The sequence below is a fragment of the Ranitomeya imitator genome, chromosome 4 (genome assembly GCF_032444005.1).
Source record: "Ranitomeya imitator isolate aRanImi1 chromosome 4, aRanImi1.pri, whole genome shotgun sequence".
In the NCBI taxonomy this organism is placed as follows: domain Eukaryota; kingdom Metazoa; phylum Chordata; class Amphibia; order Anura; family Dendrobatidae; genus Ranitomeya; species Ranitomeya imitator.
Genome location: NC_091285.1, coordinates 86,934,536 through 86,959,755, shown reverse-complemented (window position 1 = coordinate 86,959,755; position 25,220 = coordinate 86,934,536). Strand labels below are relative to the sequence as shown.

General features: G+C 44.3%; 1 protein-coding gene across 1 annotated transcript in view; it reads right to left on the bottom strand.

The window, feature by feature from the left end:
* Positions 1-25,220, bottom strand: part of LOC138675535 (A disintegrin and metalloproteinase with thrombospondin motifs 2-like) — a 705,150-nt gene that overhangs the window by 163,233 nt on the left and 516,697 nt on the right. Inside the window, exon 14 of the mRNA XM_069763862.1 lies at positions 9,108-9,231. Coding sequence (XP_069619963.1) covers positions 9,108-9,231 — 124 coding nt within the window. The remainder of the gene's footprint in view (positions 1-9,107; positions 9,232-25,220) is intronic.

Here is a 25,220-nt window from a genome sequence, read left to right as displayed (position 1 = left end):
AGGAGAAACCAAAGAGGGCAGGATTTTATGAATTCTGGAAGCAAGAAGTTTAGAAATTAAAAAGATCTTGAAATCACAGTTCAGTAACGAAATGGGCCTAAAATTGGCTGGGCTAGAGAGTGATTTTGAGAGTGATCTGGTTTTGGGATAGTGGTAATTATGGCTTCCAACCCAGAGGGGGCTATGGTTTCCAAACTTTGCCAGAGATTAAAGGTTCTAAATAAGTATGGAGCTAGGTTATTAGAAAAGAGCCTACAATACTCATTTGGGAGGCCATCTGGCCCTGGGGCTGAGTTAGATTTAGAAGACTTAATGGTATTTTGAATTTCCTGTAAAGTAAACTGGCAATTAAGAGAGGCGAGTTGTTCTTCAGAGATTTTGGGGAGATTTAATTTATCCAGGCACTTCTGAATTGAAGAGGATATTGGATGAGTAACATGGGGGTCATCATTTAAATTATACTTAGCAAATTCTGCAGCAATATCGATCGGATTGCTAATTTTTGTATCATGGGGTCCATCTAGATAATCTATTTTGTTTTTAAATTCTTGTTTTTTTATCTCTCCTTGCTAAGATTGTCTCTGCTCTGTCACCCATAGCATAAAATTGAGATTTAGTCTTCCTCAAGTTATTCTCTTAAGAAGACAAGAGGTGTGAATGGAGTTGAAATCCGCAATTCAAAATATCTTGATACGTGGTAGTCGAAGGGGAAGCCTTATTCAAAACTTCCAAATGGTTGATTTGCCCCAGGAGTTCAAATAGAACTTTCTCGTTTTGTTTTTTTTTCAAAGGAAGCTATTTTAGTAAAGATACCCCTTATGTATGCCTTATGAGCTAACCACAAAGTTTCATCAGAATTTCACCATTATCATTATAATTAAAGTAGTTTATCAGTTCCCCAGAAAGTACATTAATAACACTTTCTTTATCAAGCAGGTGGGTGTTTAGACAACAGATAGGGGGGTCACTATTGATTGACGAGACCCCTATCTTCAAAGAGACGGGTGTGGTCATACCACAAAATCAGCCCTATACGGGCATCAATAGATTTAGATAAAACCTTACTACCTACTAAGAAATAGTAAATTCTACTATATGAACAATGTCTATTACAGAAGAAGGTGTAGTGTCTTTCACCTGCATGTAAATAAGGCCATATTATCATGGAGATGAAACTCGTCAGCTAAAGGACCTATCACTTTCCTAACTGCACTTGCAGATGAGCAGTCAAGTAGCGTGGAGCTGTGAGCTTTGAAGTCTCCACATAATATTTGGAAACCCTGAGAGACATCCGTAACTCTCTGAAAAAAAATCCTAGCAAACGTAATCTGAGCAGAATTTGTAGAATAAATCGAACCAATGCTGAAAATCGACCCATTAAGATTACAAATGAGAATTATACACCTCCCATCAGGGTAATAAAAGTGTTAATTGGCTTACAGGCCACCGAATCTCTTATAAGGATACAACCCCAAATGTCTTCCCATCATCAATGGCAAAAAAGGAGAATGGACATTTTTTGTGATGAAGACAGAGATTGTCTGCCTTACGGAGATGGGTTTCTTGAATGCAGGCTACATCACAGTGACTTTTAATCAGTTCCCTCCACAACAATGACCTTTTAAATGAGGAGTTCAATCCCTTAACATTCAGTGATAATATTTGAATACTCATTATTAAACCAGAAAACTGACTGAATTGGAAATATACCAGCCAGAGCCAGGGGAAGAGAAAGACATAAAACAAATACAAAAAACATACAAAAAATGTCAGCAACAATCAAAAAACTGCCTAACAGGGCACCAAGATGAAAAAAGAAAAAATGCTCACTATATATGTGAGCTGGGAGTATCATAGTTTGTGGAACTGAGGACACGGAAATCTCAAGCTCATCTCTTAATAAAGTAAGCTGTCACTAAGATGAAAGCCATATTAACCGGCACAAATGACGAAAAAGGAAGAATCACCACATAAGAGAAACAGTGAAGCTTTGGACCACTCCAAGTTTAATTTCTTCTGAGCTGTGGCTTCTGAGAAGTGGCATTCTGGTGAGGGTGGCTGCAGATCCCAGTTGATAAGTAATTTTTCCACTTGAGGGACTGTCAGGAAGATATGAGCAGTTCCTAAATGGTGAATAATCATTTTCACTGTTGTCTCTTAAAATTTTGGCCACTCCTGCAAATTCTCTTCTTTTAGCCAGAGTCACAGCAGATAAATCAGGGAATACTGCTAGATTTTGGAAAGGAGTTGAAAGAATGGGTTTCCTCCTCCAGTTATGAGGAAAAAATCTCCTTCGTCTCATAGAAGTGAATGTGGACCAAGGTGTCATGAGAAATCGAAAGGTTAAGATTTTTAGGCTTAGGAACTCTATGGACTCTGTCCACCAAGAGGTCTCTAGGATCAGCACCCAGAATCACTTCCTTTAGTAGTGACTTCCTTTAAAGTCACCATCTTTTACTGACTCAGGAATGTCCCTTAATCTCACATTACTGCGCCTGGACCTGTCCTCCCGAATATATACTTTAGCTTTCAAAAGGGACACCTCATTTTCCAGAGCTGTATTGGCATCAATTAGGTTATTGTGAGAGTTAGCATATTCTGCAATTTTAGATTCAATATGAGCTGTGCATTCACCCGAGTCAATATCGCCTTTTAGTACAGCCAGCAAACTTCTGAGATCCTCATACAGTGATGTCCTAAGAGAACTGAGAAGTTTCTGCACGTTTTTTTCGTTAGAAGAATATCTGCATCCTCTGTCTGTTCCCCGCCGCTGCAGCATCTAGTTCTCTGCATGGTTACTGCGAAGTGGAAGGGGACGGTGTTGTGAATTCTGTTATCGAATTCCCTCCTGTGGTTATGAATGGTACTTCGGCGAGTTCTGTCTATGGACTCCCTCTGGTGGCTGTGAGTGGAGCTGCTGCTTCTGAGATTCCTTCCACAGGTGACTTAGTTTATTCTTTGGCTGGCTGCTCTATTTAACTCCACTCAGATCGTTACTCCATGCCAGCTGTCAATGTTCTTGTACTGGTTCAGTTCGCTCCTGGATCTTTCTGGTGACCTGTCTACTCCAGCAGAAGCTAAGTCCCTGCTAGTTAATTATTTGTTCATTGTTTTATTGTCCAGCTTGCTATCATGATTTTGCCTTGCTAGCTGGAAGCTCTGGGATGCAGAGTGGCACCTCCGCACCGTGAGTCGGTGCGGAGGTGTTTTTGCACACTCTGCGTGGTCTTTTTGTAGTTTTTTGTGCTTACCGCAAAGATACCTTTCCTATCCTCAGTCTGTTTAGTAAGTCTGGCCTCCTTTGCTGAAACCTGTTTCATTTCTGTGTTTGTGACTTTCATCTTAACTCACAGTCAATACATGTGGGGGGCTGCCTTTTCCTTTGGGGAATTTCTCTGAGGCAAGGTAGGCTTTATTTTCTATCTCTAGGGCTAGTTAGCTCTTAGGCTGTGAAGAGGCGTCTAGGCAGAGTTAGGTACGCTCCACGGCTATTTCTAGTGTGTGTGATAGGATTAGGGGTTGCGGTCAGCAGAGCTCCCACTTCCCAGAGCTTGTCCTGTGTTAGTTTAACCATCAGGTCGTTCCGGGTGCTCCTAACCACCAGGTCCATAACAGGACGGCACCATCTAGCTTGTCTGAGGTGGGCTTTCTTACCGAGCAAAAAAAGTCTTCAGCTTAGCAAGAGACCCCCACTTTTGCGACCGGCCCCTCTGCATTCTCCTTACCGGATGATCAGGTAACGTATGGGACAGCTTAAGCTTTAACAGCTAATGTCAGCCGCTTCAGGAGCACAAGAACGACCAGAGCCCTAAGTCCACACAACCAGTGCCATCTGCAGTCAGGCCACACACCCCAGCCAGCTTCTTTAGCAATGACCTTTTGTGGCTTACCCTCCTTGTGGAGTGTGTCAAAGACTGCCTTCTGGACATCTGTCAAGTCAGCAGTCTTCCCCATGATTGTAGAGCCTACTGAAAGAGACTAAGGGACCTTTTTAAACGCTTAGGAAGCCTTTACAGGTTTTTTTTTGTTAATTATTCTAATTTACTGAGATAATGACTTTTGCGTTTTCATTGCCTGTAAGCCATAATCATCACCATTAACAGAAATAAACTTGAAATAGATCACACTTGTAAGTAGCCTTGAAAGCTTGCTATTTGTCATCAGCTTTTTAGTAAGCCATTAAAAGATACCAACCACTGAGGATTCTCCATTTTCATTTTTTCTACCTACAGGCTACCATGGTAATGTGTTTCCTGTAACACATCTCTGCACACACATATATTGGCTGGTGATATATGCGGCTTTATGTCCACTTTACTATTTTTATTTAACCTCTCATCAAGGTGGGATGTAGTTTTCCATCACACATTGGATGTGAGTGTATGGTGTGGGCACTGATCTATTATACTGCCACTCACAGTGGCATTGCCCTCTTCCTCATACTATGATTATGGGTGGAATGGAATGGTTATGACAGCTGGGGACATGCTGAAGGTCCCTGTTGCTACAATCATGATTATCACTGCCTATGGCTGGGTGTCATTGCTAAATGTCATTGTCACTAAATACTGGAATACAGCACTGATGCAGCATTTTTAGCAAGCGATCAGATCATAAAAAGTTTAAGTTTTCTAGGAGAATACAAAACATAGTAAACAATAAAAAAGTTTTCCAAAATATGAAAATAAAACATCCCCATTTCCCAGTTTACAAATGAAGAAATAAAAACATGTTTTTTAACCCATATGGTGTAAAGAGAGGAACAAAATTGAAACCCAGAATTACTGTTGCTTTGGAGCTGCACTTTAATCATTGGAAATATAAAAACAAGCGATGAGCGAGTGTACTCGTTGCTTGGGTTTTCCCGAGCACGCTTGGATGGTCTCCAGGTATGACTGCTCAGAGATTTAGTTTTCCTCGCAGCTGCAGAATGATTTGCGACTACTAGACAGTTTGGTTACATGTGGGAATTCTCTAACAACATGTACTCAGCCTGGCTACTAGCTGTAAACCATTCAGCTGAGGTGATGAAAACTAAATCTCCGAAAAGTAACAAATACTCGGAGATCACCCGAGCACGCTCAGGAAAACCCGAGCAATGACTACACTTGCTCATCACTAATAAAAATCTTACAGGTCTCAGAAAATGTTGCAAAGTTATTTTTACGGTCAATGGACACATTAAAGTTAAAAAAAAACGATGATGAAATTATGTTTTCCAGATTTCACAACAATTGGATTTTTCTTCTATTTTGGACATTGTAAAATGAATGGTGTCATTTCATCTACCAGTCCACGTAAGGCTATGCTGACTGAAAAATAAAAGTGTTGCAACTCTCAAAAGAAGGGGTAAAAAACAAAAGCACAAAATTATAAATTGGCCATCAATATTTATGCATTGTACAAAACAAGAGCTTTCTATATTGAAAATTTTTATTTTGTATCCCTATTTTCTGATAGTTTGTCAGCCCTTCTGAGCATGGTCCTAGTTCTACTTGGTTAAAGGAGTTGTCCAGTCCAAATCGATAAGTCTGCAATCAGTATGTGTGACTGCAGACTTATAAAGACAGCTGAAGCACAGTGGCTATGTAGATTCGCCGGTTTCTGACTCGGGACGGGAGGGTATGTATTAGTTATTTAATTAGTTATATTATTTAAGAAGTAGATCCCGACCTGCTGCCCCATTGCGTGTTTCACCGTGTTTTCGTCAGGAGGTGTGATCTAAAGCCATGCAGGAGCTAGTTTATGGAGTGGAAATAGACCAATCAGGTTTGTCTACCACTTAGTGACGTATAGTCTAGTATCGGCGCATGCGCGGACGTGGCCGCACCATGTGGGGCACGTCCTCTGTTGTGACCTGGTGGTTAGGAGCGCCTGGAATGACCTGATAGTTAAACCTCATACAGGACGAGCTCTGGGATGTGGGAGCTCTGCTGACCGCAAGCCCTAATCCTATCACACACACTAGAAATAGCCGTGGCGCGCTCCTGACCAGACCTAGGCGCCTCGTCACAGCCTAAGAACTATCTAGCCCTAGAGATAGAAAATAAAGCCTACCTTGCCTCAGAGAAATTCCCCAAAGGTAATGGAAGCCCCCCACATATATTGACTGTGAGTAAAGATGAAAGTCACAAACGCAGAAATGAAACAGGTTTCAGCAAAGGGAGGCCAGACTTACTAAATAGACAGAGGATAGGAAAGGTAACTTTGCGATCAGCACAAAAACCTACAAAAGACCACGCAGAGTGTGCAAAAAAGACCTCCGCACCGACTCACGGTGCGGAGGGACCACTCTGCACCCCAGAGCTTCCAGCTAGCAAGACAAAATCATAATAACCAGCTGGACAAGAAAACAATGAACAAATAATGACTATCAGGAACTTAGCTTCTGCAGGAGAAGGCAGGTCACCAGAGAGATCCAGGAGCGAACTGAACCAATGCAAAAACATTGACAGCTGGCATGGAGTAACGATCTGAGAGGAGTTAAATAGAGCAGTCAACCAAAGGATAAACCACGTCACCTGTGTAAGGAACCTCAGAAGCAGCAGCTTCACTTACAGCCACCAGAGGGAGCCCATAGACAGAACTCGCCGAAGTACCATTCACGACCACAGGAGGGAGTTCGACAACAGAATTCACAACAGTACACCCCCTTGAGGAGGGGTCATCGAACCCTCACCAGAGCCCCCAGGCCGATCAGGATGAGCCAAATGAAAGGCACGAACAAGATCGGCAGCATGAACATCACAGTCAAAAACCCAGGAATTATCTTCCTGACCATAACCCTTCCACTTGACCAGGTACTGGAGTTTCCATCTCGAAACACGAGAATCCAAAATCTTCTCCACCACATACTCCAACTCCCCCTCGACCAACACCGGGGCAGGAGGATCAACGGAGGGAACCATAGGCGCCACGTATCTCCGCAACAACGACCTATGGAACACATTATGGATGGCAAAAGAAGCTGGAAGATCCAAACGAAATGACACAGGATTAAGAACTTCAGAAATCTTATATGGTCCAATGAAACGAGGCTTAAACTTAGGAGAGGAAACCTTCATAGGAACGTGACGAGATGACAACCAAACCAAATCCCCAACACTAAGTCGGGGACCAACACAACGCCGGCGGTTAGCGAAACGTTGAGCCTTCTCCTGGGACAATGTCAAATTGTCCACCACATGAGTCCAAATCTGCTGCAACCTGTCCACCACCGCATCCACACCAGGACAGTCCGAAGGCTCAACCTGCCCTGAAGAGAAACGAGGATGGAAACCAGAATTACAGAAAAAAGGAGAAACTAAAGTAGCTGAGCTGGCCCGATTATTAAGGGCGAACTCAGCCAAAGGCAAGAAAGACACCCAATCATCCTGATCAGCAGAAACAAAGCATCTCAGATATGTCTCCAAAGTCTGATTAGTTCATTCGGTTTGGCCATTAGTCTGAGGATGGAAAGCCGAAGAAAAAGACAAAACACAGTGCAAAGAAAAAAAATGGTCTCAGAAGTTCTCTTATCCCTCTATTGAGATGCAATAATACTTTGGGCCAGCTGTACTGTTGTGACCTGGTGGTTAGGAGCACCCGGAATGACCTGATAGTTAAACCTCATACAGGACGAGCTCTGGGATGTGGGAGCTCTGCTGACCGCAAGCCCTAATCCTATCACATACACTAGAAATAGCCGTGGAGCGCTCCTGACCAGACTTAGGCGCCTCGTCACAGCCTAAGAACTATCTAGCCCTAGAGATAGAATATAAAGCCTACCTTGCCTCAGAGAAATTCCCCAAAGGTAAAGGAAGCCCCCCACATATATTGACTGTGAGTAAAGATGAAAGTCACAAACGCAGAAATGAAACAGGTTTCAGCAAAGGGAGGCCAGACTTACTAAATAGACAGAGGATAGGAAAGGTACTGAACTGAACCAATGCAAAAACATTGACAGCTGGCATGGAGTAACGATCTGAGAGGAGTTAAATAGAGCAGTCAACCAAAGGATAAACCACGTCACCTGTGTAAGGAACCTCAGAAGCAGCAGCTTCACTTACAGCCACCAGAGGGAGCCCATAGACAGAACTCGCCGAAGTACCATTCACGACCACAGGAGGGAGTTCGACAACAGAATTCACAACAGTCCTCCTGTGCTGAATCATGTAAATAACATCCAAGCACATGTCCTTTTTCAATTTGCTTCTTTGCACAGCAAGCACCTCACCACTTTTAGCAGCACTGCCTAAATCATCCAATTTAAAGCGAACCTGTCACCCCCAAAATCGATGGTAAGGTAAGCTCACCGTCATCAGTGGCTTATCTACAGCATTCTGTAATGCTGTAGATAAGCCCCTGATGTAACCTGAAAGAGGAGAAAAAGATGTTAGATTATACTCACCCAGGGGCGGTCCCGCTGCGGTCTGGTCAAATTGGTGTCTCAGGTCCGCTCCGGCGCCTCCCATCTTCATTCCATGACGTCCTCTTCTGGTCTTCCCGCCGCGGCTCCGGCGCAGGCGTACTTTGTCTGCCCTGTTGAGGGCAGAGCAAAGTACTGCAGTGCGCAGGTGCCGGGCCTCTCTGACCTCTCCAGCGCCTGCGCACTGCAGTACTTTCCTCTGCCCTCAACAGGGCAGACAAAGTACGCCTGCGCCAGAGCCGCGGCGTAAAGACCAGAAGAGGACGTCATGGAATGAAGACGTGAGGCGCTGGAGTGGACCGGAGACACTCATTTGACCAGACCGCAGCGGGACCGCCCCTGGGTGAGTATAATCTAACGTCTTTTTCTCCTCTTTCAGGTAACATCACATTACATTACATTACAGAATGCTGTAGATAAGCCCCTGATGACGGTGAGCTTACCTCACCATCGATTTTGGGGGTGACAGGTTCCCTTTAAAATCTCCTTCTCACGTGAGCATAGTACCCTATATAGGACACATGGAGTAAAACAATGGATCTCACTAGGATCCTTTTGGTGTTCATCTTACACCCTCCTATTGCTGCTTTGCTTTATTTAGCAGTTGATGAGAGCATTTTCTATGGTGATATAATATTTTCATTATTTTGAGAAAGAGTAGATATGCATCTAGAGAATAACAATATAACATTACATCTACCTTGCTTCTTAGGTGTTCTTGTAAATGTTCCTTTCACAATTTTACAATGTGAATTATCACCGCCACATACGCCACACTTGTCTTCTTTTTTTGTTGACCCAATCACTTTGTCACAGCCAACTTTCTGCACAAAAAAAAACAATTTTTACAATGCACTCAAGTCCCTAAAGACAAAAATTTTACAAACAACCCTTGTAATTTATAACATCGCACATAGCATAGCAGGTGCATCTGGGCAGAAAACAGCATCACACGACAATACAGAATTGTATTATACACACTGAGAAAAAAAAAAGGATTTCTGATTCATTATAATTTTTTGATAATCTTGAAAATAATCTGCCAGTGTAATATACTACATTGTATAGAGTCCAATGTACATAAAAAATGAGAAAATATTTGGTATACGGTCGTGTGAAAAAGTGTTTGCCCCTTCCTCATTTCCTATACTTTTGCATGTTTGTCACACTTACGGTAATTGTTTGAGATCACCAAACAAATTTAAATCAAAGACGACACAAATAAACACAAAATGCAGTTTTCAAATGAAGGTCTTTATTTTTGAAGGAAAAAGATATCCAAACCTACAGGGTCCTGTGTGAAAAAGTGGTTGCCATCTCAACCTATTAACTGGTTATTTTAGCACCAGCATCCCCCCCAACATGTTTCACCTTGCTGGGGGATGGGACATAGACTTCAAATTATTCTCCTATTTTGCCAATATGTATTAGCATCCCGGGTGCTATACACTTTCTAAATATAAATTAGCAGAGATACTGCATAAAATGACTGCAGACTTTTGAGACAGATTAAGTACAAAATATTTTATATCTTTTGCATATAGTTTATTTTCATTAATAGAAATACAAGTAAAATTTTATGGTCTTCTAGTGAGGGTTTATTTGGGGTTTTCCTCAATTTGGAAATTACAACATATTGGTACTGACATTTTCAATCATACTGCCAGGTCATTTGTGTCGGACAAAGAAAAAGGTCAAAACAAAACAAAGAAAAGGACAGGAGACTTGCATCTTTTTTCACCATTCAACTGTAATAATAAACAAAAAATACCACGCTAAAAAAACTGTGTTTAGGTGGAATGGTCTACCCACCTAAACAAGTGTTCAATAATATGTGATTACATGTGTACAGCTGATGCCAGTTGCTAGTAGGTAGACACTGAATAAGCCATTAGGGCTATTAGGCGACTTTCAAACTAGGTAGTCGGTACGGGCCGAGCATGCGTGGTCGAAAATGGCGGACCCGACGCACAAAATACCGTTACATTGAACGTTTTTTTGTGCGTCGCGGCTGCCAAAAACACAACGCATCCGTCGCACGACGGATGCGACTTGTGGCCATACGTTGCAATGCGTCGCTAATGGAAGTCTATGGAGAAAAAGCGCATCCTGCGGGCAACTTTGCAGGATGTGTTTTTTCTCCAAAACGACGCATTGCGACGTCCGTCAAACGACGCTAGTGTGAAAGTAGCCTTAGTCGCACAAATCACTGCCGGAAATGCACAGAGAATTCAGCCAGCAGGCATTAGGCAATAACACTAAATAGTGGTTTTTGTTTAGACTGCACACTAATTAGGTTCACATACCTTAGGATTCACAATGAGTCTGGTAGGTGAGAGTTCGATTGATGTGCAGATATCTGCTGGTGCTTAGCAGATGATTAGTACCTTGCTGCAAGTTCGTGCAGGGCTAAGTGAGTTACATAGTTACATAGTTATTAAGGTTGAAGGAAGACTATATGTCCATCTAGTTCAACCCATAGCCTAACCTAACATGCCCTAACATGTTGATCCAGAGGAAGGCAAAAAAAAAACATGTGGCAAAGAGTAAGCTCCACATTGGGGAAAAAAATTCCTTCCCGACTCCACATACGGCAATCAGACTAGTTCCCTGGATCAACGCCCTATCAAGGAATCTAGTGTATATACCCTGTAACATTATACTTTTCCAGAAAGGTATCCAGTCCCCTCTTAAATTTAAGTAATGAATCACTCATTACAACATCATACGGCAGAGAGTTCCATAGTCTCACTGCTCTTACAGTAAAGAATCCACGTCTGTTATTATGCTTAAACCTTTTTTCCTCCAAACGCAGAGGATGCCCCCTTGTCCCTGTTTCAGGTCTATGATTAAAAAGATCATCAGAAAGGTCTTTGTACTGTCCCCTCATATATTTATACATTAAAATAAGATCACCCCTTAGTCTTCGTTTTTCCAAACTAAATAGCCCCAAGTGTAATAACCTATCTTGGTATTGCAGACCCCCCAGTCTTCTAATAACCTTGGTCGCTCTTCTCTGCACCCGCTCTAGTTCAGCTATGTCTTTCTTATACACCGGAGACCAGAACTGTGCACAGTATTCTAAGTGTGGTCGAACTAGTGACTTGTATAGAGGTAAAATTATGTTCTCCTCATGAGCATCTATACCTCTTTTAATGCATCCCATTATTTTATTTGCCTTTGTAGCAGCTGCCTGACACTGGCCACTGAATATGAGTTTGTCATCCACCCATACACCCAGGTCTTTTTCATTGACGGTTTTGCCCAGAGTTTTAGAATTACGCACATAATTATACATCTTATTACTTCTACCCAAGTGCATGACCTTACATTTATCCCCATTAAAGCTCATTTGCCATTTATCAGCCCAAGCTTCTAGTTTACATAAATCATCCTGTAATATAAAATTGTCCTCCTCTGTATTAATTACCCTGCAGAGTTTAGTGTCATCTGCAAATATTGAAATTCTACTCTGAATGCCCCCTACAAGGTCATTAATAAATATGTTAAAAAGAAGAGGGCCCAATACTGACCCCTGTGGTACCCCACTGCTAACCGCGACCCAGTCCGAGTGTGCTCCATTAATAACCACCCTTTGTTTCCTATCCCTGAGCCAGCTCTCAACCCACTTACACATATTTTCCCCTATCCCCATTATTCTCATTTTATGTATCAACCTTTTGTGTGGCACCGTATCAAAAGCTTTTGAAAAGTCCATATACACTACATCCACTGGGTTCCCTGGGTCCAATCCGGAACTTACCTCTTCATAGAAACTGATCAAATTAGTCTGACATGAACGGTCCCTAGTAAACCCGTGCTGATACTGGGTCATGAAGTTATTCCTCTTCAGATACTCCAGCATAGCATCCCTTAGAATGCCCTCCAGGATTTTACCCACAGTAGAGGTTAAGCTTACTGGCCGATAATTTCCGAGTTCAGTTTTTGTCCCCTTTTTGAATATTGGCACCACATTTGCTATACGCCAGTCCTGTGGTACAGACCCTGTTATTATGGAGTCTCTAAAGATTAAAAATAATGGTCTATCAATAACTGCACTTAATTCCTGCAGTACTCGAGGGTGTATGTCATGATCCCAATGGCAGGGGATCACCAAAGGACAAGCACAGATACAAACAAGCTCTAGGGCGATGGAACCTGAGCTGACCGCGACCCTGAATCTAACACACAAAAGTAGCCGGGGAACGTGCCTACAATGATCCTAGACGTCTCGCTCCAGCCGAAGATCTAACTTCCCCTATTAGTAGAAACACAGACCTCTCTTGCCTCCAGAGAAATCCCCCACAGAAATAGCAGCCCCCCACATATAATGACGGTGAAATGAGAGGAAAGCACATACGCAGTATGAAAACAGTTTCAGCAAAAAGAGGCCCGCTAAAGCTAGATAGCAGAGGATACAAAAGTGAACTGTGCGGTCAGCGAAAAACCCTTCAAAAAACCATCCTGAAATTACTTGAACTCATGTGCCAACTCATGGTACATGAGGAGCAATTTCAGCCCACTAGAGCAACCAGCAGCAAGAATCACATATCTGCAGGCTGGAACAAAAAACCAAATAAAGCAAAACACCAAAACAGGAAAATCCAAACTTAGCTTGTCCAGAAGGTACTAGGAGCAGGGAGCAGAGGTAACAAGACACACTGGATACATTGATAACCGGCGAGGAAATGCCAGCAAGGCCAGGTTAAATAGGAAACTCCCATATGCTGATGGAACAGGTGGAACCCAGAAACCCAGGAAAGACAAGTCACCCAGTACCATCAGTAACCACCAGAGGGAGCCCAAAAACAGAACTCACAACAGTACCCCCCCCTTGAGGAGGGGTCACCGAACCCTCACGAGAACCACCAGGGCGACCAGGATGAGCCCTATGAAAAGCGCGAACCAAATCATCAGCATGAACATCCGAGGCAACCACCCAAGAATTATCCTCCTGACCATAACCCTTCCACTTGACCAAATACTGGAGTTTCCGTCTGGAAACACGAGAATCCAAGATCTTCTCCACAACATACTCCAATTCTCCCTCCACCAGCACTGGAGCAGGAGGCTCAAGCGAAGGAACAACAGGTACCTCATACTTCCGCAACAACGACCGATGGAACACATTATGAATAGCAAACGATGCCGGGAGATCCAAACGAAACGACACAGGGTTAAGAATTTCCAAGATCCTATAGGGACCGATGAACCGAGGCTTGAACTTAGGAGAAGAGACCTTCATAGGAACAAAACGAGAAGACAACCACACCAAGTCACCAACAAGAAGTCGAGGACCCACGCGGCGACGGCGATTAGCAAACTGCTGAGCCTTCTCCTGGGACAACTTCAAATTGTCCACCACATGACTCCAAATCCGGTGCAACCTATCCACCACCATGTCCACTCCAGGACAATCAGAAGGTTCCACCTGACAAGAGGAAAAACGAGGATGAAACCCCGAATTACAAAAGAAAGGAGAAACCAAGGTAGCAGAACTAGCCCGATTATTAAGGGCAAACTCGGCCAGCGGCAAAAAGGTAACCCAGTCATCCTGATCAGCAGAAACAAAACACCTTAAATAAGTTTCCAAGGTCTGATTAGTACGTTCAGTCTGGCCATTCGTCTGAGGATGGAATGCAGACGAAAAGGACAAATCAATGCCCATCTTAGCACAGAACGTCCGCCAAAATCTAGACACAAACTGGGATCCCCTGTCAGAAACGATGTTCTCAGGAATCCCATGCAAACGAACCACATTCTGAAAAAACAGAGGGACCAACTCAGAGGAGGAAGGCAACTTAGGCAAGGGTACCAGATGAACCATTTTAGAAAAGCGATCACACACAACCCAGATGACGGACATTTTTTGAGAGACAGGGAGATCCGAAATAAAGTCCATGGAAATGTGCGTCCAAGGCCTCTTCGGGATAGGCAAAGGTGACAACAATCCACTGGCCCGAGAACAGCAAGGCTTAGCCCGAGCACAAACCTCACAAGACTGCACAAAAGAACGCACATCCCTCGACAAGGAAGGCCACCAAAAAGACCTGGCCACCAAGTCTCTAGTACCAAATATTCCAGGATGACCTGCCAACGCAGAAGAATGGACCTCGGAGATGACTCTACTGGTCCAATTATCCGGGACAAACAGTCTCTCAGGCGGACAACGATCAGGTTTACCCGCCTGAAACTCCTGCAAAGCACGTCGCAAGTCTGGGGAGACAGCAGACAAAATCACCCCATCCCTAAGGATACCAGAGGGCTCAGAATTTCCAAGGGAGTCAGGCACAAAACTCCTAGAAAGAGCATCCGCCTTCACATTCTTTGAACCTGGCAGGTATGAAACCACAAAATTGAAACGAGAGAAAAACAGTGACCAACGAGCCTGTCTAGGATTCAGACGCCTGGCAGACTCAAGGTAAATCAAATTTTTGTGATCAGTCAAGACCACCACACGATGTCTAGCACCCTCTAGCCAATGACGCCACTCCTCAAATGCCCACTTCATGGCCAAAAGTTCCCGATTACCAACATCATAATTCCGCTCAGCCGGCGAAAACTTTCTAGAAAAAAACGCGCATGGCTTCATCACTGAGCCATCGGAGCTTCTCTGTGACAAAACCGCCCCCGCTCCAATCTCGGAAGCATCAACCTCAACCTGAAAAGGGAGCGAAACATCATGCAAATTATACAGTACCAGGAAGCGAATCACCTCCTGATGAACGGGAGTCATACGCATGGTCACTTGTGTCCAGTACTGAGGTTTATTCATAGCCAAAGGTGTATAGTCAATTCCCTTCAAAGGAATAGGGACTTCCAGAGGCTCCAGACTAAACCCACAGCGATTGGCAAATGACCAATCCATAAGACTCAGGGCAGCGCCTGAATCCACATAGGCATCGACGGAAATGGATGATAATGAACAAATCAGAGTCACAGACAGAATGAACTTAGACTGTAAAGTACTAATGGCAACAGACTTATCAACCTTTTTTGTGCGTTTAGAGCATGCTGATATAACATGAGCTGAATCACCACAATAAAAGCACAACCTTTTTTTCCGCCTATAATTTTGCCGTTCACTTCTGGACTGAATTCTATCACATTGCATTATCTCAGGTGACGGTTCAGACGACACCGCCAAATGATGCACAGGTTTGCGCTCCCGTAAACGCCGATCAATCTGAACAGCCATAGTCATAGACTCATTCAGACCAGCAGGCGCAGGGAACCCCACCATAACATCTTTAATGGCCTCAGAAAGGCTATCTCTGAACTTTGCAGCCAGAGCGCACTCATTCCACTGAGTAAGCACCGACCACTTCCGAAATTTTTGACAATAAATTTATGCTTCATCTTGCCCCTGAGAGAGGGCCAACAAAGCTTTTTCAGCCTGAATCTCTTGGTTAGGTTCCTCATAGAGCAAACCCAATGCCAGAAAAAACGCATCCGCATTAAGCAACGCAGGGTCCCCTGGTGCCAATGCAAATGCCCAATCCTGAGGGTCACCCCGCAGGAAAGATATAATTATCTTGACTTGCTGAGCAGGGTCTCCAGAGGAGCGAGATTTCAGAGAAAGAAACAACTTGCAATTGTTCCTAAAATTCAGAAAACGAGATCTATCTCCAGAAAAAAACTCTGGGACAGGAATTCTAGGTTCAGACATAGGAGCATGTACAACAAAATCCTGTATATTTTGAACCTTAGTGGCAAGATTATTCAGGCTGGAAGCCAAACTCTGGACGTCCATGATAAACAGCTGGGATCAGAGCCATTCAAAGATTAAGAGGAGGAGGAAGTAGCCAGGCTGCAATAAGGCTAGGCAGCAAACTCTGAGGGAAAGAGAAGGAAAAAAAAAAAAAAAAAAAAAAACTTCCTCAGACTACTTATCCTCCTACTTCAGCCAATACAATTAACACTTTGTGCGCCGGTTATACTGTCATGATCCCAATGGCAGGGGATCACTAAAGGACAAGCACAGATACAAACAAGCTCTAGGGCGATGGAACCTGAGCTGACCGCGACCCTGAATCTAACACACAAATAAAAGTAGCCGGGGAACGTGCCTACGATGATCCTAGACGTCTCGCTCCAGCCGAAGATCTAACTTCCCCTATTAGTAGAAACACAGACCTCTCTTGCCTCCAGAGAAATCCCCCACAGAAATAGCAGCCCCCCACATATAATGACGGTGAAATGAGAGGAAAGCACATACGCAGTATGAAAACAGTTTCAGCAAAAAGAGGCCCGCTAAAGCTAGATAGCAGAGGATACAAAAGTGAACTGCGCGGTCAGCGAAAAACCCTTCAAAAAACCATCCTGAAATTACTTGAACTCATGTGCCAACTCATGGTACATGAGGAGCAATTTCAGCCCACTAGAGCAACCAGCAGCAAGAATCACATATCTGCAGGCTGGAACAAAAAACCAAATAAAGCAAAACACCAAAACAGGAAAATCCAAACTTAGCTTGACCAGAAGGTACTAGGAGCAGGGAGCAGAGGTAACAAGACACACTGGATACATTGATAACCGGCGAGGAAATGCCAGCAAGGCCAGGTTAAATAGGAAACTCCCATATGCTGATGGAACAGGTGGAACCCAGAAACCCAGGAAAGACAAGTCACCCAGTACCATCAGTAACCACCAGAGGGAGCCCAAAAACAGAACTCACAACAGGTGTATCCCATCCGGGCCCGGAGATTTGTCAATTTTAGTGATTTTTAGACGCCGCCGCACTTCCTGCTGGGGTAAGCCGGTGACATTTAATTGGGAATTTTCATCACTTGTCATTTTGTCTGCCATGGGATTTTCTTGTGTAAATACTGATGAAAAAAAGTCATTTAGCATATTGGCTTTTTCCTCATCCTCATCCACCATTTCACCCAGACTATTTTTAAGAGGGCCAACACTATCATTTTTTAGTTTCTTACTATTTATGTAGTTAAAGAATATTTTAGGATTATTTTTACTCTCTCTGGCAATGAGTCTCTCTGTCTCAATCTTTGCTGCCTTGATTTGCTTTTTACAGAATTTATTTAATTTTCTGTATTTATTTAATGCCTCATCACTACCTACTTCCTTTAATTCTCTAAATGCTTTCTTTTTGTCACTTATTGCGCACCTTACAGCTCTATTTAGCCTTATTGGTTTCCTCCTATTTCTAGTATGTTTATTCCCATACGGTATATACTGTGCACAGGTCCTATCCAGGATGCTAATAAATGTCTCCCATTTTCTTTGTGTATTTTTGTGTCTCAGGATATCGTCCCATTGCACCAAGATCATCTCTCATCCGTTGGAAATTTGCCCTCCTAAAATTTAGTGTCCTTGTAAACCCTCTACCACAAATTTTATTAAAGGATACATGAAAACTTATTATTTTGTGATCACTATTTCCCAAGTGACCCCCAACCCTTATATTTGCTATGCGGTCTGGCCTGTTGGTTAATATTAGGTCTAGCAGTGCCCCCCTTCTTGTTGGGTCCTGAACCAGTTGTGAAAGGTAATTGTCTCTCATAGTTGTCAAAAACCGATTACCTTTGCTGGAACTGCAGATTTCTGTTCCCCAATCTATTTCAGGGTAGTTGAAGTCCCCCATAATAATGACTTCTCCTTGAGTCGTAGCTTCATCTATTTGCTTTACGAGGATATTCTCCATTGCTTCCATTATTTTTGGAGATTTATAACAAACCCCTATCAGTAATTTATTATTTTTTCCCCCTCCCCTTATCTCCACCCACAGGGATTCTACATTTTCATTAAATTCTCCTGTTGTGAATTCTGTGGCTGAATTCACTCCTGTGGTCACAAGTGGAACTGCAGCTTCTGGGCTTCCTCCCTCAGGTGTTCTGGTGAGCTCGTTGGCTGCCTTGTTATTTAACTCCACCTGATTCTGTCTTCCTTGCTCCTTGTCAATGTTTCAGTGTTGGATCTGAGCTTCTCCTGATTGTTCCTGTGACCTGCTGCTCTGTATAGCTAAGTGCTTTTTGTTTTTTTGTTGCTTTTTTTCTGTCCAGCTTGTCTTTTGTTTTGCTGGAAGCTCTGAGACGCAAAGGGTGTACCGCCGTGCCGTTAGTTCGGCACGGTGGGTTTTTTTTGCCCCCTTTGCGTGGTTTTGCTTTAGGGTTTTTTGTAGACTGCAAAGTTCGCTTTACTGTCCTCGCTCTGTCCTAGAATATCGGGCCCCACTTTGCTGAATCTATTTCATCCCTACGTTTTGTCTTTTCATCTTACTCACAGTCATTATATGTGGGGGGCTGCCTTTTCCTTTGGGGAATTTCTCTGGGGCAAGTCAGGCCTATTTTTCTATCTTCAGGCTAGCTAGTTTCTTAGGCTGTGCCGAGTTGCCTAGGTAGTTGTTAGGCGCAATCCACAGCCGCTTTTAGTTGTGTTTAGGATAGGATCAGGTGTGCAGTCTACAGAGTTTCCACGTCTCAGAGCTCGTTCTTGTATTTTTGGGTATTTGTCAGATCACTGTGTGCGCTCTGATCGCTAAGCACACTGTGTTTCTGGATTGCCTTCATAACACCTGTCATTAGCATACATAACGATACAAGGAGCCAAACTAATGATTCTCAATAGAGGGAAAGAAAAAGTTCTGACATCATTTTTTTTTTTTTTTCTGCTCTGTGTTCACTTTTTTTTTTTCCCCTAGACATTTGGGTGATTCTGGACACAGGTGTGGACATGGATATTCAGGGTCTGTGCTCTTCAATGGATAATCTCGTTATAAATGTACAAAAAATTCAAGATACTATTGATCAGAAATCTAGGTTAGAACCAAGAATTCCTATTCCTGATTTGTTTTTTGGAGATAGAACTAAGTTTCTAAGTTTCAAAAATAATTGTAAGCTATTTCTGGCCTTGAAACCTCATTCTTCTGGTAATCCTATTCAACAGGTTTTGATTATTATTTCTTTTTTGCGCGGCGACCCTCAAGACTGGGCATTTTCTCTTGCGCCAGGAGACCCTGCATTGAGTAGTGTCGATGCGTTTTTCCTGGCGCTCGGATTGCTGTACGATGAGCCTAATTCAGTGGATCAGGCTGAGAAAAATTTGCTGGCTTTGTGCCAGGGTCAGGATGATATAGAAGAATATTGTCAGAAATTTAGGAAATGGTCAGTACTCACTCAGTGGAATGAATCTGCGCTGGCAGCTTTGTTCAGAAAGGGTCTCTCTGAGGCTCTTAAGGATGTCATGGTGGGATTTCCTATGCCTGCTGGTTTGAATGAGTCTTTGTCTTTGGCCATTCAGATCGGTCGACGCTTGCGCGAGCGTAAATCTGTGCACCATTTGGCGGTATTGCCTGAGGTTAAACCTGAGCCTATGCAGTGCGATAGGACTATGACTAGAGTTGAACGGCAGGAATACAGACGTCTGAATGGTCTGTGTTTCTACTGTGGTGATTCCACTCATGCTATTTCTGATTGTCCTAAGCGCACTAAGCGGTCCGCTAGGTCTGCCGTCATTGGTACTGTACAGTCCAAATTCCTTCTGTCCATTACCTTGATATGCTCTTTGTCGTCGTTTTCTGTCATGGCGTTTGTGGATTCGGGCGCTGCCCTGAATCTGATGGATTTGGATTATGCTAAACGTTGTGGGTTTTTCTTGGAGCCTTTGCGGTGTCCTATTCCATTGAGAGGAATTGATGCTACACCTTTGGCCAAGAATAAACCTCAATACTGGGCCCAGCTGACCATGTGCATGGCTCCTGCACATCAGGAAGTTATTCGCTTTCTGGTGTTGCATAATCTGCATGATGTGGTCGTGTTGGGGTTGCCATGGCTACAAACCCATAATCCAGTATTGGATTGGAATTCCATGTCGGTATCCAGCTGGGGTTGTCAGGGGGTACATGGTGATGTTCCATTTTTGTCGATTTCGTCATCCACCCCTTCTGAGGTCCCAGAGTTCTTGTCTGATTATCAGGATGTATTTGAAGAGCCCAAGTCCGATGCTCTACCTCCGCGTAGGGATTGTGATTGTGCTATCAATTTGATTCCTGGTAGTAAATTCCCTAAAGGTCGATTATTTAATTTATCCGTGCCCGAACACGCCGCTATGCGCAGTTATGTGAAGGAATCCCTGGAGAAGGGACATATTCGCCCATCGTCATCACCACTGGGAGCAGGGTTCTTCTTTGTAGCCAAGAAGGATGGTTCGCTGAGACCGTGTATTGATTACCGCCTTCTTAATAAGATCACTGTTAAGTTTCAGTATCCCTTGCCATTGTTATCTGACTTGTTTGCTCGGATTAAGGGGGCTAGTTGGTTCACTAAGATAGATCTTCGGTTTTGCGTATAATCTGGTGAGAATCAGGCAAGGAGATGAATGGAAAACTGCATTCAATACGCCCGAGGGTCATTTTGAGTATCTAGTGATGCCGTTCGGACTTGCCAATGCTCCATCTGTGTTTCAGTCTTTAATGCATGACATCTTCCGTGAGTATCTGGATAAATTCCTGATTGTTTACTTGGATGACATTTTGATCTTCTCAGATGATTGGGAGTCTCATGTGAAGCAGGTCAGAATGGTTTTTCAGGTCCTGCGTGCTAACTCTTTGTTTGTGAAGGGATCAAAGTGTCTCGTCGGTGTGCAGAAAGTTTCATTTTGGGGGTTCATCTTTACCCCTTCTACTATCGAGATGGATCCAGTTAAGGTCCAAGCCATCCAGGATTGGATTCAGCCGACATCTCTGAAAAGTCTGCAAAAGTTCCTGGGCTTTGCTAATTTTTATCGTCGCTTCATCTGTAATTTTTCTAGCATTGCCAAACCATTGACCGATTTGACCAAGAAGGGTGCTGATTTGGTTAATTGGTCTTCTGCTGCCGTGGAAGCTTTTCAGGAGTTGAAGCGTCGTTTTTGTTCTGCCCCTGTGTTGTGTCAACCAGATGTTTCTCTTCCGTTCCAGGTCGAGGTTGATGCTTCTGAGATTGGAGCAGGGGCGGTTTTGTCACAAAGAGGTTCTGGTTGCTCAGTGTTGAAACCATGTGCTTTCTTTTCCAGGAAGTTTTCTGCTGCTGAGCGTAATTATGATGTGGGCAACCGAGAGTTGCTGGCCATGAAGTGGGCATTCGAGGAGTGGCGTCATTGGCTTGAAGGAGCTAAGCATCGCGTGGTGGTATTGACTGATCATAAGAACCTTACTTATCTCGAGTCTGCCAAGCGCTTGAATCCTAGACAGGCCCGTTGGTCGTTATTTTTTGCTCGCTTCGATTTTGTGATTTCGTACCTTCCGGGCTCTAAAAATGTGAAGGCGGATGCTCTGTCTAGGAGTTTTGTGCCCGACTCTCCGGGTTCATCTGAGCCGGCGAGTATCCTCAAGGAAGGAGTCATTGTGTCTGCCATCTCCCCTGATTTGCGGCGAGTGTTGCAAAAATTTCAGGCTAATAAACCTGATCGTTGTCCGGCCGAGAAACTGTTCGTCCCTGATAGGTGGACTAGTAAAGTTATCTCTGAACTTCATTGTTCGGTGTTGGCTGGTCATCCAGGAATCTTTGGTACCAGAGAGTTAGTGGCTAGATCCTTCTGGTGGCCATCTCTGTCACGGGATGTACGTACTTTTGTGCAGTCCTGTGGGATTTGTGCTAGGGCTAAGCCCTGCTGTTCACGTGCCAGTGGGTTGCTTTTGCCCTTGCCGGTCCCGAAGAGGCCTTGGACACATATTTCGATGGATTTCATTTCTGACCTTCCCGTTTCTCAAAAGATGTCAGTCATTTGGGTGGTCTGTGATCGCTTTTCTAAAATGGTCCATCTGGTGCCCTTGGTTAAATTGCCTTCCTCCTCTGATTTGGTGCCTTTGTTCTTCCAGCATGTGGTTCGTTTGCATGGCATTCCTGAGAATATTGTTTCTGACAGAGGTTCCCAGTTTGTTTCAAGGTTCTGGCGAGCCTTTTGTGGTAGGATGGGCATTGACCTATCTTTTTCCTCGGCTTTCCATCCTCAGACTAATGGCCAGACCGAACGAACCAATCAGACCTTGGAAACATATCTGAGATGTTTTGTTTCTGCAGACCAGGATGATTGGGTGTCCTTTTTGCCGTTGGCTGAGTTCGCCCTTAATAATCGGGCCAGCTCGGCTACCTTGGTCTCTCCATTTTTCTGCAATTCTGGGTTCCATCCTCGTTTCTCTTCAGGACAGGTTGAGTCTTCGGACTGTCCTGGTGTGGATTCTGTGGTGGACAGGTTGCAGCAGATCTGGACTCAGGTAGTGGACAATTTGACCTTGTCCCAGGAGAAGGCTCAACTTTTCGCTAATCGCAGACGCCGTGTGGGTCCCCGACTTCGTGTTGGGGATCTGGTTTGGTTATCTTCTCGTCATATTCCTATGAAGGTTTCCTCTCCTAAATTTAAACCTCGTTTTATTGGTCCGTATAGGATTTCTGAGATTCTCAATCCTGTGTCCTTTCGTCTGACCCTCCCGGACTCCTTTTCCATACATAATGTATTCCATAGGTCGTTGTTGCGGAGATACGTGGCACCTATGGTTCCATCTGTTGAGCCTCCTGCCCCTGTTTTGGTGGAGGGGGAATTGGAGTATATTGTGGAGAAAATTTTGGATTCTCGTGTCTCTAGACGGAAACTCCAGTATCTGGTTAAATGGAAGGGTTATGCTCAGGAAGATAATTCCTGGGTTTTTGCCTCTGATGTCCATGCTCCAGATCTTGTTCGTGCCTTTCATGTGGCTCATCCTGGTCGGCCTGGGGGCTCTGGTGAGGGTTCGGTGACCCCTCCTCAAGGGGGGGGTACTGTTGTGAATTCTGTGGCTGAATTCACTCCTGTGGTCACAAGTGGAACTGCAGCTTCTGGGCTTCCTCCCTCAGGTGTTCTGGTGAGCTCGTTGGCTGCCTTGTTATTTAACTCCACCTGATTCTGTCTTCCTTGCTCCTTGTCAATGTTTCAGTGTTGGATCTGAGCTTCTCCTGATTGTTCCTGTGACCTGCTGCTCTGTATAGCTAAGTGCTTTTTGTTTTTTTGTTGCTTTTTTTCTGTCCAGCTTGTCTTTTGTTTTGCTGGAAGCTCTGAGACGCAAAGGGTGTACCGCCGTGCCGTTAGTTCGGCACAGTGGGTTTTTTTTGCCCCCTTTGCGTGGTTTTGCTTTAGGGTTTTTTGTAGACTGCAAAGTTCGCTTTACTGTCCTCGCTCTGTCCTAGAATATCGGGCCCCACTTTGCTGAATCTATTTCATCCCTACGTTTTGTCTTTTCATCTTACTCACAGTCATTATATGTGGGGGGCTGCCTTTTCCTTTGGGGAATTTCTCTGGGGCAAGTCAGGCCTATTTTTCTATCTTCAGGCTAGCTAGTTTCTTAGGCTGTGCCGAGTTGCCTAGGTAGTTGTTAGGCGCAATCCACAGCCGCTTTTAGTTGTGTTTAGGATAGGATCAGGTGTGCAGTCTACAGAGTTTCCACGTCTCAGAGCTCGTTCTTGTATTTTTGGGTATTTGTCAGATCACTGTGTGCGCTCTGATCGCTAAGCACACTGTGTTTCTGGATTGCCTTCATAACACCTGTCATTAGCATACATAACATTCTCCTATATTATCACGCAGGATGGGTTTTAAGGACGATTTTACATACAGACACACCCCTCCCCCTCGCTTATCTGTACGGTCATTTCTGAACAGGCTATAGCCCTGCAAGTTAACAGTCCAGTCATGGCTCTCATCCAGCCACGTTTCGGATATCCCCACCATGTCATAATTATGCTCCAACAACATTAGTTCTAATTCGTCCATTTTGTTGGCGAGGCTTCTGGCATTAGTATACATGCACTTGATGTTCCTCTCTGTACCTCTATTCATTCTTAAATTATTAACTGTTCTAACCCCACCCCCCATGCCACCGCCACCCCCAACTTCCTTATTTGTGCCCAGGTCTCTATCTGCACTATCTTCCCCTCCTATAAAATGAATACCCTCCCCCCTAGTTTAAACACTCCTCCAACCTTCTAGCCATTTTCTCCCCCAACACAGCTGCACCTTCCCCATTGAGGTGCAGCCCGTCCCTAGCGTAGAGCCTGTAGCCCACTGAGAGGTCGGCCCAGTTCTGCAGGAACGAAAACCCCTCCTTCCTACACCAATTCTTGAGCCACTATTAACCTCCCTAATCTCCCGTTGCCTCTCTGGCGTGGCACGTGGTACAGGCAGTATTTCGGAAAGTACCACGTTGGAGGTCCTTGCTTTCAGCTTGCGGCCTAATTCCCTGAAATCATCTTTAAGGACCTTCCACCTACCTCTAACTTTGTCATTTGTGCCAATGTGCACCATGACCGCTGGGTCCTCACCAGCCCCTCCCAGTAATCTGTCCACCCGATCAGCGATGTGTCGGACTCGAGCACCAGGTAGGCAGCACACCGTTCGACGATCCCTGTCTTTGTGACAGATTGCCCTATCTGTTCCCCTAATAATTGAGTTTCCCACTACCAGCACCTGTCTGGCCTGCCCTGCTCTCCTATTTCCCTCCTTACTGGAGCAGTCACTCCTCCGAATTTCAGAGGACATGCCTGGCTGCAGCAGTGCTACCCCTGTACTGGCACCCCCCTCATCTGCCAACTTAGCAAACTTATTGGGGTGTGCCAGATCAGGACTAGCCTCCCTGGCACTCTTCCCTCTAAACCGCTTCCTAACTGTCACCCAGCTTGCTACTTCACCATCCTGCAGCTCCATCCTGCCATCCCCCCCATCTGTCCCATTGAGCGTCTGCTCCGTGAGCAGAAGACTCCTCTCCATATTGTCTATGGATCTCAGTGTTGCCAGCTGCACATTTAGAGTCAGAATCTGGGTTTCCAAATGCACAATGTGCTCACAT